At 36.8% G+C, this 16431-nt stretch overlaps 1 protein-coding gene across 2 annotated transcripts in view; it reads right to left on the bottom strand.

The window, feature by feature from the left end:
• Positions 1-356: 356 nt before the first annotated feature.
• SECISBP2L (SECIS binding protein 2 like) overlaps positions 357-16431 on the bottom strand; it is a 66159-nt gene continuing 50084 nt past the window's right edge. For both annotated transcript variants that reach the window (XM_045449797.1, XM_045449798.1), the window contains 4 exons: positions 15074-15294; positions 13845-13999; positions 11883-12102; positions 357-4680 (listed from right to left, as the gene is read on the bottom strand). In XM_045449797.1, coding sequence (XP_045305753.1) covers positions 3995-4680; positions 11883-12102; positions 13845-13999; positions 15074-15294 — 1282 coding nt within the window. In that variant the 3' untranslated portion in view covers positions 357-3994. The remainder of the gene's footprint in view (positions 4681-11882; positions 12103-13844; positions 14000-15073; positions 15295-16431) is intronic.

Raw genomic sequence — 16431 nt, 5'->3', positions numbered from 1 at the left:
TCATTTAAAAAGTGAAAAATAGCATTTCCTCATAAGGCTGTAGTGAAGATTAAATTAGTTAATACTGGGAAATGGCTTAGAAGAGTGCCTGGTACAGACTAATTTGCATAAAAAGGAGAAGAAATCTGTAGGATTTCTCCTGACACCAGGATGGTCTCCACAGATGCCTTGGCCCTTGCCACAGCCTACACCAACCCCCAAATGGAAATTTTTACTAGTAACTTCCTCCTGCAGATTTTACAACCTCCTCTGGCAAACCCATGAGGGCACTAAGCAATGCTAGGAGTCTTTTTTTCTCTATACCATATGTTGGGCAAATCATGAATTCCTTAAGTACTTATTCTGAAATGATAGACTACATTTCAATAATCATTTTATTAGTTACAGAAGAATCTCAACTAGTATTTACATAGTGCAAAAAAGCTGTTATTACCCCTAAAATGTGATATAACAATTATCCTTCAAACAACAGAAGAACAAGATGAAAATCTTTTCATGTTATAATTCACTAATTTTGCTTTTTTTTTATTAGAGCATTACAATTAAGACATTAAATTATAAACTCATGTGGTATATTTAGAAATTAAATTACAAAATAACACAAATACTTTTAAGGTGTGTTGTGCCAACGAAGTTTAAATTTTTATCATTAATTAAGATTCAGATTTCAGCTTAGGTAAACCATTTGGCTGATTCTTTGATGTTTATAAAGGCTGGAAGGGGCAAAGGAAGAGGAAGATGTCTTTAAATAAATTATGTCACAGAAAAAATTTTAAAGCAAAAAAATGATTACGTTTTTAAATGGAATAAGTTAATGTTCTAACCTGTTGGCACAACGTACAGGAAATACTTAAATGACAGGTTTGTTGTTTTTTTAAAGCAAACAGCAGCTTTACAAACAGTAATACTTCTTTATACATATATTAAAGTAACAATGTGTTAAGATTTAACAGTTTTATGTTGAAGAGTTGAAAAATGAATGTAGAGTTCACTACTCATTTGTACATTACGATACCCACCCCACCCACCTCCCCCAGCTTATTAAGAAATCAGACAAGTACATTATTTGAATATTAATTTTTCAATACTTAAACTATGTGAATTCCTTTTGACTAATTCTTTTCCAAATACTGGAAGCATATAAAATACCCTCTCTGCAAAAATGACCTCCAATCAAAGCCTTTAAAAACTTTTCAATGTATAACACACATTATTTTTCCCATGTTTAGTCAAAAGAAATATATTACATCATTTACAAACATATTTAAACCAAAATTAAGCTAGTGTGAACATTTGTCTTTTGAGAAGTAATCTTCACAGCAAACAATCCTACTGAAGCAGAAATCTAGTTCTGGGAGTGCAATCCATATTATAATTCATATACTTATGTACTGAAATAGAAATCTAATATTAATTATTGCCATAAAACAACCTCTACACACTAAGAAAAAAAATTACTATGGTTTTCATTTCTTGTGATAATGAACCCCTACTCTTATCATTAGGTCTCCGAAGAGGCACCCACTCCCAGTTCCAAACAAAAAAAAGAAAAACAAAAAAACCCCACTTTCCTATTTTCACACCTCCTCCTGTATAGAATACACAAATTCCAGAATTTATCTAAAGGAAACAAATTATAAAGACATTATTAATACTTATTTAAGCATACTATCGACACAGTAGCATCTCCTTTAATAAATTTTGGGTAGTCCTCTAGAGGTGACCTGTCTCGTATAAAAAAGGCTGTGGTCCCTTGGGTTTGCCGGCAGAAGATCCTGCACGTGCAAGAGCATTTATCGAACACAGAATTGAACACTTCTGAAGTCTACAGTAAACTTAAAAGTTACTGGTGTTCTGGAGATTTCCTCAACTTCTCTTTTGATACAAATGTCAAAAATGTAAAACGACAGTTCTCATTCAGAAGAGATATAAAATGTAAGAAACCTTTGAAAAGCCAATACCTCAAGATCAAGAGTCATCTGAATCACTGACACCGAGCAAAGGAAATTTACACCATAAAAAGTATGAGAAGTTTTTAAATTCACTTTTAAGATTGTCAGTAGTTCAAAATCTCTATCATTTCTTTTAACCAACTAACACTTCCCAAATGTGAAGACACAGTAAGATCTGCCACATCCATATCCATGATTACTATTTCAGAGGCTTCATTCCTTACATGCTGTGTTCCTTTAAGTGCTAAATACTTTGTGCCTAAGAAGTCTACACTGGAGAACAGTTTAGACAGGGCAGTACAATAATGTCCCTTTTTAGCACACTAATAAAGTTGACACACTGGCATTTTCTATACAGCAATGCTCCTAAACTTTCACAATGCACAGATACTAAATAATCACCCAAGAATCTGATCTCTCTAGTATTAATGCCAGCATTATAAAACATCAAAACTAGTGCAGTAGTCTCAATGAGTTCAGTAGAAAACCTGCCCAATTCTTCTCTCCTGCCTCTGTGAGGCAAAGCCCTACCCCATGAAATCAGAGCAGGGAAAATACCCCTCCCTCCTCAGTTCTGTAACTGCTTGTGGGAGTTCTTGCTGGCGCCTGTGTGCTTGTGTGTGTGTGTGTGTGTGTGTGTGGTCAGCTGGAAGCTAGGGATGGGGGAAGAGGTTGGAGGGAAGAGAGAAAAATAGGTAATCTATAATTCTCCCAACATTACATAAACTTGTAGAGGTCACTACCAGGTGACTGACCAGCAAATAAAACATTTAGCTCAGTATGTTTAAATTCTCCCAAGCAGATATACACATTCCTTGAGAAGGGCAGAGATAAGTAAGAGTGATCAAGAATTAATACCTGCCTAGATCTGTGTCCTCTAAATTATCTTATAGTTTCAGCACAATTAGAACAACTTTCTCTCTTCTTCAATACTTGCTTTTCCAAGCCTTGATTATCAGGATATATGTTATAAGTTGTGTGAAGTTCCTTTCCCTGACCTCCTATCAGTAACTATGGTGGGTGTTACATGGCAGGTGCTCAGGGCTAGGGACAAAATATGTATTTTTTTTTTTTTAAGGTGAAATGATTTTTCACTCAGGACAAGTTTGGATACCTAATCAAATCCAGATAGCAAATCTAGAGGGTCCCAAATCAGAAGCATGCAAGAGAACACACCAATATAAGACTTTGTTTTGTAATAGTTTACACGTAAGTGCTACAGTCATAGAATCGGTTACAGTTTTCATCTGCCACAATCTGCCTAACTTGATGTAAATACGAGTATGTACAAGAGCATTCCTGAGGTAAGTAAGAAGTAAATAGGAGACAGAACCTAGAAGGTCCTATCGTGGGTGACTTTTCACTATTAAAGACAACATCTATCACTTCCCACAAGTAAGGCCAGCTCCAATGTATCGTGGTGGTTCCTTTGCTAACCTAAGTATTGGAGGGTCTGTTTTAGCCCACTGCAACTTTAATCACAATGATCAATGGCTTCTGAAATAAGCATCTGTGGACCAAAGAAAAGTTACATCAATTTTTAACACAAAACATTTGTGAACTTAGTTACCCTCCGCTTTTTTTTTCAATTTTCCAAATCTACCTCCGATTCTTTTTTAAAGAAGCCCAAACAACTTCTGATCAAATTAGAGTGAAGGAGGCAGTCCTGAAGCAAACACTGGTAACTGCTCTTAGCCTTAGAATCTGGATCTTTAACTTTCAAAATGACTCTAAAGAGGCATTTCAAATTTACTTTCTTTTTTAAAACCTAGTTGTCTTCTATTTTTAATCATTATTTTCCATAACAAAATAAGCTCTAACAATTCTGAATTTCCACACAGCGCTTAGAAAGACACTTAGATGCTAATTAAAAGCTAAGCTACAGATTATAATAAAACAAGTAAAAGACAGCTACAAAAATATTTGTCAGAAATTAAATACATATATTAAATACTGGACAGTGCAAAATGTTGAGATGAAGCATAAAAGATACTGGCTGCAACCCTTACACAGTTGGAGACAGACAGCTGACATTTCCTGAGTTATAGACTTGGGGGCGTATAATTAAGATCAGAGGGCTCGTTGTTCCGTGAGCTGCAGCTGCTGGGCTTCTTCTGCTGCTCCTGACCTGCCTGGTGGTCAGTAGTCCAGGCCTCACCATCTATCCCTGGTTCCGGCACTTCAGGCGCCTCTGCCTCCTCTTCTCCACTTTGCTCTGCATTGTCTTCCTCAGAACCATTAAGGGTTTTTCCAAGCTGAAGAGTCTCCATTGTTCTCTGGGTCTCAGAGACCCAAGACTCAATTCTACTATTGAGCTGTACTTCTACAGATATGGGTTCATGAGTATAATCCTCCTCCTCCTCCTCCTCTTCATCATCCTCTTCTTCGAGCATGCCAGGTACAAGGGTGCTGGTGGTGCTGGTGATGGAGGAATTCAAAAGATCTCGGCAACTGCCATCCAAAGAACCGGTCTCTGTACTCTGCTGGGAGGCCCACTCCAGGTCATCTGGCTTCACTTCCTCTTTATCGCTCACTGTCGGTTTCCCAGGGTTTGTAGCTGAGGTAGTACCACCTGCAGCCAGTGATGACGGCTGCTGACCCACAGGGGCTGTGTCAAACTGAAGTTTACTGGGTTTTTCGGATGTGCTATGCTTAGAGGAAACCTCTCTCTCATTTTCTGATGTTTCTAGTCCATCTGACGTTTCCACCATGTTTCTCCAATTTGTTTCTGCAGATACCAAACAGATTTTTAAAAACCAGAACACGGTTTCAGAATCATGCAACTCTTAAAAGAGGGAAGAACAAAATTTGTTGGCTCACCAACTGGTTGGAAAAACTAAAATCTTAGTTTATTCTAGTACTGGTTTAAATGTTATAAAAGGAAAACAATTCTCAAAAATGTACACTTAAGATAAAGAAACAAGGAGGCAAAAGTAAGTGTATTAATGCCTCAGATGCACAAGATCTTATACCAACAGTAGCTCACTGGTATTTAGATATAAAATCCGTTTCTTCATGAAAATCAATGAATTGCCTTTTTATTCTTTTTTTCTTTTTTGGCCCAGAGGTGTACTGAGCCCAATGATCCTCAAGTCACAGATAGCAGAGCCAAGATATCCAGCAGAAATAGTTCTAATTTGGCATGTTTGTGTCATGCTCCCACACCAAGTTATGGGAGAGTTGTCTTAACCTGCAATGGGACTTATGTTTCCATTGATAAGCAAAGAAGCCATCCATGTATTTTTAACATTTGTGAAAATTTGTTTTAGAATTTATGTAGCTGGGCTTACCAAGTGAATTTGGTAGCTAAAAAAAGAAATGTTATTACATAATACAAGTGGTAATAACCTAAGTTATTTTTAATGACAGGAAGTCAATTTAAAGGAAAAAAACATACAAAGAATGAGGAGACAAAAGACAGCTCTTCTATCCCTTTTTTTCCTGTGTTTATTTTTCTTTCATTTTTCATTATTTAGGTATAATGGACATATTATATTAATTTTAGTTGTACAACATAATGGTTTGGTATTTATACATATTGGAAAATGACTGCCTTAACAAGTCAACATCTGTTACCACATAGTTACCAAAAAAATGCTTTTTTCTTGGGATGAGGATTTTTAAATCTACTTTATAACAATTTTCAAATACGCAACCCAGTATTATCAATTATGTCTCCATGTTGTAGGTTATATCCCATGACTTATATATTTTATAACAGGAAGTCTGTACCTTTTGACACCCTTCACGCACTTCACCCACTCCCTACGACTCTGGCACCCACATACACGTACAAGACACACACTCCATCTTCTTTATCCATTCATCCACTGAGGGGCACTCAAGTTCTAAGCTACTGTGAATAGTGATGAAATGAACAAGGGAGTATAGATATATCTCTTTGGGATAATGATTTCATTTCCTTGGGTATATATGCAGAATATAGACTAAAAATCATATGATATTTCTATTTTTACTTTTTTAAGTTACCTCCATACTATTTTCTGTAGTGGCTGCATCAATTTACATTCTCACACTGTACAAGGATTCTCTTTTCTCTACATCCTTATCTGATATTTTTTGTCTTTCTGATAATAGCCATTTTAACAGTTGTCAGGTGGTGTATATATATGTATCTTGTTGTAGTTTCAATTTGCATTTCCCTGGTAATTAGTGACACTGAACACCTTTTTATGTTGGCCATATGTATGTCTTCTTTGGAAAAATGTCTATTCAGATCCTCTGCTCACATTTTAATTGGATTGTTCGCTTTTTATTATTGCGTTGTATGAGGTCTGTGTATATTTTGGATATTAACCCCCTATCAGATACGTGATTTGAAAGCATTCTCTCCCACTCAGTAGGTTGCCTTTTTGTTGATTCCCTCTGCTGTGTGCAAAGTTTTTAGTTTTTTGATGTAGTCCCACTTATTTATTTTTGCCTTTAAAAAAAAACAGCCCCCCTTCTATTTGCATTATAGCTGCTATTTGCAGTTTAGGTATAATGGTCAAGCTGTAGTGATAAAGCAAGTTTATTCATATTAATATAGTGAATTTGACTGTCACCTACCAACTATATACTGATAAAGACCATATTTTGAACACCTGAAATCAGGGCACATGCTTTGGGAAAAAAAACTTTCTTTTCTATAGTTAATTCAAATTTGGAATAGGTCCTGTCCACTCTTCCACCTCATGAAAAAAAAAAAAAACAAAAAAAAAACACAATAAAAACCAAACCTATTCCTCCTCTTATATTCTCATTCTTAGTTAATAACATTATCATTTTCATAGTCTCAAAGCAAAAGAACACACAGTAATCCTTGAAACCCTATCTTTTGCCCTGACTATATCTCTTTATTCCATTGAACTCATAATTACACCATCTCACTTCTATCTCAAAAACTACTAAATTTGGTCACTACTGCCTTAGCTCAAGCCTTCTTTATCTTGCTATACATCTACATATAAACATAATTGGTTTTGTGAATTGGTCACGTCACTGTCTAACTGGCTTTCTATTACCCTAGGAGACAATCCAAACACCTTAGCTTGGCATAATCAAAGCCCTCCATGATCTGACCCTTACCTGTCTTTCTGGTCCCATTCATTATAACCCTTGGTCACGCATTCTATGCTTGGTGTCTCTCTGAATTCTCATTCCTCCCAAAGTCATAACTTCTGTTTACAATTTCTTGCTTTGCATAAGCTGTTCTTTTCACAGATGTTTTCCTCCTTTACCCTTCAGACTCCCACTCATCCTTGAAAACCATCCTTAAATGTCAATTCTTTTCTGAAGTCTTTCCTGACTTTCCACTAACCTAAATTCCCACAGAACTTTTTGCATACAGTTCCAAAGCACTTGTTTTGTGTTTGCTGTGCCGCCCCCCCTCCCTTCTCCTTCCCACTCCCACTCATCTCTGTGTCCCTATGGTTGGCATATAATAAGTGTTGGAGACAAAAAAGCCTATTAAATGAAAAATGCCACACGTATATTTAATTATGCCCCCCCTGAAAACTTTAAAAAGGCATACATTTTTTTGAAGTTTTAGATGCACTTTTACATTCCTTCTAACAGTTTTTTTTCCTCCTTCAAAAGTTTAAGAATTCACTTGGGGTCTTGGAAAAAGTTCCACCTCTCCCTTGGCCATGAGTCAAAGAACAGGAAAAAGGAAGGTTAGGATACTAGGTTAGGCTGATCTCTCTCCAGGATCAACTTTGGGCTTTCATCTACTTGGACAGGTGAGCTGAAAGCCCACACGGTTCCTTGGGAAAGGAAAAGGAGATATGACCTTAGAAGCAGAGACAAAGGATTCTGCTATTTAGCCATCAAGAGACTTGTCACAACAATCAAAAAGCCACCTAGATCACACATCCCCTGGGGAGGGAAGGCCTATGATCCCACCTTAAAGTAATAGGTGAAGCTTGATCAACAGTTGAGGAGTGCCACAAACACATGAATACAACATGGAGAAACAGAAGAATAAGAAAGTGCCATCATTCTCTATGGGATAGGAGAAATCTGATTGGAATGGAAGGGGACAGTCTAAATCCAGAACAGAACCTCTAGAAGTCCACTTATGATGAAGGGAACAGGAAGCAAGTTAAAGGCAGAACCAAAGATCTCAACAAACCTGGAAACGGCACTGATCCAAACCTATCCTGCTTCTGAATTGTTTATTGTAGCAGAACTTACTCAGTAGAGCTCTTCTTTGCTTATTAATCCCTCTATGCTTTCCTGTTTTGTTTACTGGGTCCTTGTTATTTGTTTTTTAAACTTTCAAATCAGTAGTGATTTATCAGAGGATGAGATGTGTGTATTTCTCCTTTCAGTCAGTACTCACAGGGAAGCTATCCATCTTTAGATAGTTATATATGGAAGAATAAGCAAATGAGTTCAAGAAACTACAGAAGAAGGGGTGATAGTAGAGAATGAGCAGGAAATTCAGGATAGAAGGACTACACATCAAGGCTGTCCCCCTCATAAGTGGTTACCAAAAACCTATTATATTATCCTATTATGAACTCATACAACAGACAGGGAATACAATCACACTGGCTAAGAATGCAGATTCTAGAGACGGATTCACCCACTGCATGGAACTGGCAAGTTATTTACCTCTCTTCATCTTAGCCCCATCTGTACAATGCAGTACACTATTTCTTATTTCATAGGGTTGCTCAGACAACTGAACATATTAGCGTGAAATGCTTGGAAAAGTGCCTAGCACATAGTAAGAATTCAGTGAGATATTATTATGTATCAAGTGGCTATTATGTGCCAAGTTCCTATATCAAAGAACTTACAACTTAATTGGGATTTATGTTCAAAACTATTTGTTTCAGGTAATAAATATGATAGAATTGAGACTCAGCACAGGTGGAAGGAAAACATAAGCAAAGAAAACAAGGGTACACAAAGGACAGTAAGACTGTACTATCACAGGAGGTTTTCTAGTCTACCAACGATTAGCATCCTTTTCCAAGCTTTGGTTTTCTTTACACTCGGTGGGGCGGGGGAGGAACATTTTAGAAATCCAGCATCTTCCAGAAATGGAAAACGCTACTTGCTGTCTACCCAACAGTCATTCCCCGTTTTCTTCCTGGATAACAGAACCCCCAAACTTGGGATGAACTTGAGCCTAGTCCCAGAGGATGAATTAAAATAGCACTCAGACTATCATGGTTATCCTATCCCTCCTATGCCAAATACTCCCTTGCCCTAGTCTCCCTTGCAGCTAAAAGTAGTCACAAGATTGGTTCTAGCCAAATGAAACAAAAGAAGTCTTCTGAAAATGGTTTCTTCACTGATAAAAGGAACTCAATGCCTGAACTTCCTGCTTTTGACTACTAATGCCGAGAGCCACAGCAGCTACTTATGAACATGAAATGATAAGCACAAGAGAAAAAGCTACAGACTGAGAATGGAAGAACAGAAAAAAAGAAAGAGCTAACGACTTTGATGACACTGTGAAATACTTAAATATACTAACTTCTTAGGCCACATTAGTGCGCTATTTGTTGCTGAATACATCTGATACAAAAAGAATAACTTCATACTTTCTTCTCAATGTTATCTGTGGTTACCTTCCACTCATTTTGTTGGTGTCCTGATAAATCAGCTCATCTTCAAGATTCTGTCTAAATCTCTCCTTAGGATCAACCATTAGCTCTACTAAAACAAACAAACAAACAAACAAATGACAACTACAGGACCAAAATGGTGTCACTTAGACTGAGTTCCCAAACTGAAGTTTAATTCCCAAATTGCAGTTTCAACTTCCTGTACAAATGTGGCCTTAACCAGTAAGTCAGGAAATTTTTCCATCAGCACCAATGAGTCCATCACCTGGGTCCTCTCCATCCCCCAAAGAAAGATGAGGTAATCTGCATAAGACCCCTCCCGTGTTCCCCCAGCAAACAGTCGCCTCTAGAAAAATCTTTTTCTCCATGACTTTCTTGCCTCCCCCATCTATAAAAACTTTCCATTTTGTACAACTCTTCAGAGTGCCTCTCTACCTGCTAGATGGTGGCTGCCCAATTCATGAATCATTTAATAAAGCTAATTCGATCTCCAAACACATTGGTTGAATTTTGTTTTTTAACAGCTCATAGAATTTTAGCTTTGAATGGAACCTTATAGATGACCTAGACGAACCCTCCTCATTTCACTAAAGAGAAATCTGAGTCCCAGAAATTAATCAATTATTTCTCACTCCCCTAGGCAGAATGTGAAAAAGCCAAGGCTTCCATCTTTGAACACTTTAAATTTGGTGCTTTTTGAAAACATCTCCTAAGTCTCTGAGGAGAGAGGTTCTTTTTAGAACTTTTCTTTTCATGTGCCCAAATGAAGATCACAATCAATTCCTCAAATCCAGTTTTATGAATTTACCTTGTAGTTTGCATTTGAGATCTGCAGATCGTTATACAGACAGAAGCAAACTCATTTACAAAGCTGGCACTTTATCTTCTTTATTTTCAACTGGTGTCAACTTCAGACAAAGATACACGTCTGCCTCTAAGCCAGTAACACTTAACCTTGGTCTGAGGTTTCCTAAAGTCCCACAGTAACTTGTTCACTGCCTCTGGCCTAGAATTGTCAAAAGCATTCCAAACATTTAACTACAATTACAGACAGAAGACTAGCAAAGGGAGTGTGAGAAAAAAGGGGGAAAAATGAGGGTCCGTTTTTTTTAATGTTAAATTTTAGGTGGTAACATGCTATTCAATAAACCTTTAGAGGAAGAAAGAAAGAAAGAAAGAAAGAAAGAAAGAAAGAAAGAAAGAGAGAGAAAGAAAAGGAAAAAAAAAGAGAAAGGAAAAGAAAAGAAAAGAAAAAAGAAACGAAAAGACAAGAAAAAGAAAAGAAGGAAGGAAGAACCAGGAGCCACGTTAAAGGAGGTGGCTATACTATTTTTAAAAAGAAAAAAATTGGGAAATGAATTAGAAACTAGATCATGAAAAGTGGGGAACTTAAAGAGTTCAAAGTATTATATAGAAACAAGGCAAGGAAACTACTAAAACATATAGTGCAATAAATAATGTTATTTTAAACACTGTATGTTAAAAAAAAACACACAGGCCAAAAATGGCATCACTGAGGCCAAATCACCAAACCAGAGCTTAATATCTAACCTAATCCCAGTTTCGACCTCTCCTAGAAATAGAAGTCTGAAGAGTTTTCTGGTCAGCACCAGTGAGGTAATCTGTCACAAGGGCCCTCTCCACCCCCAACAGGAAGATGAGACAATCCATCTAAATAAGACCCCTTGCCTATCCCCCTCAAGGAAGGTGACCTTGCCAGACCTTGGCAGGAAGGATCCTTTCTCTTCTTTTGCTAATAACTTCCTTGCACCACCCACCTTCCTAATAAAAACCTTCCATTTTGTAAGGTTCCTCAGAGCTCTCCCCTACTGGCTAGATGGGATGCTGCCCAATGCACAAATCACTTATGAAAGCCAATTAGATCTTTAAACTTACTCAGCTGAATTTTTGTTCTTTAACACACACAAATGCTGGGTTTTCGTCTATATTTCAACTAGCATCAAATTTAACTCAAAACAAATGTCATATGTCTAGATTTTATAAGCTTACAATCAATAATATTCAGGTCTTTTGTTTACTTAGTAAATACAAAACTTCAATAATAGAATATCAGCATGAAACCTCCTAGAATTTACTTAGTTATAGGTCACAAAGTATGACACATTTTGACTTTCAAATCCCTTTGGAGATTCTGGAAATGTGACTGAATTATAGGATCTCACAGAAAGTCTCAGTCCCAAACTGTCTCCTAATGTTTAATGGACATGTTTAATGCAATTTCTTAAACCAAAATTCTGACCAAAATATGAATAATCAGTAAGATAAAAACAAAAAGTAGCATTTATTTCAAAATTTCAATCATCTGAAATGATATATAACAACTTACCATATTCCTTTTCATTTACTTCAGAGATGGGTTCAGAAATAACACTGCAGAAAGAAATGGCGCTGGCTGCAGAGGGGTTCCGAGAGTGCCCCATGTGGTGTGGCACCTTCTTCACATTCTTTAAGGCCTCCTCAGCTTGCTCTTGTTCCATTGCGGCAACCATATCTTTGTATGCTTTCCTGGCTTCCTCAGTAAGTTCCACTAACTTATTAAACAGGCTCTAAAAAGGGATTTTGATTAGTCCATTTTTTGCTATGCTTTTTATTCCTATAATTAACAATAAATAGGGGCGCCTGGGTGGCTCAGTCAGTTAAGCATCCAACTCTTGATTTCAGCTCAGGTCATGATCTCATGGTTCATGAATTCAAGCCCCACACTGGCTTCGGCACTGTCAGTGCAGAGCCTGCTTGGGATTCTCTTACTCCATCTCCTCTCTGGATTCTCTCTCACTCCATCTCTCTCTGCCCCTCTCATACTCTTTCTCTCTCAAAGTAAATAAATAAAAACTTTAAAACAAAACAATAAATAGTATCTCTACTGTTTCAGGATCAGACACACTTTCAATGAGCACAAATGGTATGCACACTGCAGAACTTTATAAAATACTCTGTAACTTTCAGATATTGTTTATATAATTCTCATAAGTCTGAGAAAATGTCTTTTTTTTTTAATTTCTTTTTTAATGTTTATTTATTTTTGAGAGAGAGAGACACAGTGCAAGCAGGGGGAGGGACAAAGAGGAGGGGGAGGGACAGAGAGAGAGGGAGACACAGACTCCAAAGCAGGATCCAGGCTCCTAGCTGTCAGCACAGAGCCTGACGCAGGGCTCAAACCCACGACTGTGAGATCATGACCTGAGTAGAAGTCAGATGCCCAACTGACTGAGCCACCCAGGCACCCCTCTGAGGAAATTTCTTGATTCAATATTAGTCACTAATTGTGATATACTAAAAGTTCTTGCAAGTTTATCAATTCAACAACTGCACCCTTTAGTATCTGGCACTACAGTGAGTACAAAGATCACTGGAACACCATTCTGCTCTCAAGGAAACTTCCATATGGCTGAAGATGGGAGATACCAATGATTCAAGCAAGGTACCTTATCTTAAATGCCTTGAGATGTACAAAGTATTTTGGCTTTTGGAAGAAACATCAAATCTAACTGCTGAGCATTAAACATTTAAATATCAACATTAAATATATAAGTGTAATATACATAAAAAATATATAAAATCTAAACATTAAATCTAAACACTAAATATTAAACATTTAAATATATAAAAATAGTATGATGGGAAGAAGGAAAATGGTCCATGAATGGTGTTACAAAACACTTCAAAATCAACTTCATAAAAAGGTCTTCAAATGTTATCAGTTAATAAGTATTAGGGAAGATAAATAACTATTCTAATTATTAGTTATCAACCTATTATTATTATTATTATTATTATTTATTATCAGCTCCTATGGGCAAAGCTTTATTGGCAGACTAGGAGAGGAGATAAAAGTATCGTGAGTGCAGAATTATTCTGACAATTGGTTAGGAACTCCATTTTCTGAAAGAAAATCCTCTCCAATTAAAGCATTCTTCTCTCTCTTGACTCCAAGTAGCACAAAATATAGCCTTATATAAACTGAAGAAAATTATTTTATATTGTATAATATTGGATATCTTTACCCAGTAGTTAAATAAATTCTCAGATACTACAAAATTAAACCCAGAAGAAAAAAAACACTGTGGGAAAAATAGGAGCTAATATGTTTATAGCCAAAATATTGTAGGATTAATCTGTATAAATGGTTTCAACACTAAAAAGGAAATGTGGACTCAAGAATTTTCCACTCATCCCTGGGAGAATCATCTCACTTCTTTAAATGTTTAAGCATAACACTGGCGTGTGTCAACAGAAAATGTATGGGGGGAACAGGAGGGAGTGAGGGAGTGCATCCTCGAAGTCTTACCTCAGCACCAAAGTAGTTGAAGATTCCCACTACACTAACAGGAACCAGCTTGTTCACACAGCGTCCTAGAGCTTTTCTTCCAAGCGCAAACACAAAAGGAATTTCTTGTTCCCGTGCCATGGCTATAACATTATAGAGAGCCTCATCCAATCCACCTGAGAAAGTCAACACAAGCTGAGATTTTAATTTACTTATTATTTTTTCCCCCATTAAGTAGGCTTCACACCCAGCATGGAGCCCAACGTAGGACCTGAACTCACTACCCTGAGATCAAGACCTGAGCTGAGATAAAGAGTTGGAGGCTTAACTGACTGAGCCACCCAGGTGCCTCTAATTTACTTATTTCTTAAATGGAGGTATTTTAGCACCCAACAGCTAAAGCATAAAACACAGCAGCAAAGGATTCTATCAATACTTGTGGCACTTCTGCTGTTCCACACATTTTCTTATTGGAATTTATATATGAATATATATACATATTTTCTTTCTTTCCAATAAATTTTCCAATTCTTCAATAGCAATTTTTGTCTCTCCATAGGGATTAGTATAGAGGGAGTCAAACTTCGATACAATAAACATTTATTAAAACAGAAATTAAAATTGTTAATAATGACTGATGTCTTTATTCTCTAAGCTCAAGTAGCAATGAGACAGACATATACTACTATTTTTATTGGCATTTTTCCCCCGTGGAGACTATTCCTACTACTGTTACTTCTGCATCTGTCTTCTCCAATTACCCAAAGTGGCTCCTCCATGAAAACAGACAAATCAGGGTGCATGAAACAGTAAAAAAGTATTGTGTGTGGGTTCCCATAAGAGCCTTTACATGTAACTGCTCATTTCTGAGGCAAATCACCATAAGCAAGAGCAGAGAACTTTAACTTTTATCAAAGGAAGGTAATCCAAGAATTTTAAAAGCAGAATACATTTGCAGAAATAAAGAAAGGTACTCTTATAAATAAGTCCTCACTCTGATTACAACAGAGGGGACACCTGGGGAATAAAATTCTTAACTAGTGTTCACAGATTAAGACTTTATAGTCTGATCTCAATTTTATTACTTAATTTGAGGTAATGAAAGATTTCACTTTCTTTCATGTTCATCATTATGTTTCATATCTAATCTCTGCAAAGAAAGACATATGGCTTCCATTTTACAATTCATTGTATATCCTACAGTTATACTAAATAAATATCAAAACACTTCAAAAGTAAAATGTTCATACCTTTTGACTGGATTTTTTCACAGTTTGGAGAAATTATAACACACTTGATCTTATTTAACTTCATATGCTTAGTAACCTCCCTTAGACCCATAACCAGCCGTCTCCTTGCTTTTGCTCTTACAGGATCTTTTTGGTAGATGCGTTCCTGAAAACTGACAAGCTCTTGAAGAAGAAGAGTCACACATTCATCAATCTCTTTACAAAGAACCTGATTGCAGTACCTGTAAAGGAAACCAAAAACAGGTAAGTCCATCCTAATTTATTTTTCTGAAATTATAAAATTATGTTAGGAAAAAAAATATCCAATAAGAGGTTTTCATTAAAAAAATCAACTCCTTAAACTCTCTTAATTAAATGGGCAGAAAACACGAAGAGACACTTCTCTAAAGAAGACATCCAGATGGCCAACAGGCACATGAAAAGATGCTCAATATCGCTCCTCATCAGGGAAATACAAATCAAAACCACACTCAGATATCACCTCACGCCAGTCAGAGTGGCTAAAATGAACAAATCAGGAGACTATAGATGCTGGACAGAATGTGGAGAAACGGGAACCCTCTTGCACTGTTGGTGGGAATGCAAACTGGTGCAGCCGCTCTGGAAAACAGTGTGGAGGTTCCTCAAAAAATTAAAAATAGATTACCCTATGACCCAGCAGTAGCACTGCTAGGAATTTACCCAAGGGATACAGGAGTACTGATGCACAGGGGCACTTGTACCCTAATGTTTATAGCAGCACTCTCAACAATAGCCAAATTATGGAAAGAGCCTAAATGTCCATCAACTGACAAATGAACAAAGAAATTGTGGTTTATATACACAATGGAATACTACGCTGCAATGAGAAAGAATGAAATATGGCCTTTTGTAGCAAAGTGGATAGAACTGGAGAGTGTTATGCTAAGTGAAATAAGTCATACAGAGAAAGACAGATACCATATGGTTTCACTCTTATGTGGATCCTAAGAAACTTAACAGAAGTCTGTGGGGGAGGGGAAGAAAGAAAAAAAAAAAAAAGAGGTTAGAGAGGGAGAGAGCCAAACCATAAGAGACTCTTAAAAACTGAGAACAAACTGAGGGTTGATGGGGGGTGGAAGGGAGAGGAGGGTGGGTGATGGGTATTGAGGAGGACACCTTTTGGGATGAGCACTGGGTGTTGTATGGAAACCAATTTGACAGTAAATTTCATATTTAAAAAAATATATCTTAATTAATTCCTATAGCAAATTAGAAAAAAGAAGAGTTTTTCTGGATTATAATAGATCAGCTTTTAAGGAAAGAGTGGATTATCCTCAAATAAGTACTACCCAAACTGCCAATTATTAAGGATATAAATCCAATGTTAACCTGTTATT

This window comes from Leopardus geoffroyi, chromosome B3 (genome assembly GCF_018350155.1).
Source record: "Leopardus geoffroyi isolate Oge1 chromosome B3, O.geoffroyi_Oge1_pat1.0, whole genome shotgun sequence".
Lineage (NCBI taxonomy): Eukaryota > Metazoa > Chordata > Mammalia > Carnivora > Felidae > Leopardus > Leopardus geoffroyi.
This window is presented reverse-complemented; position numbering and strand designations above follow the sequence as displayed.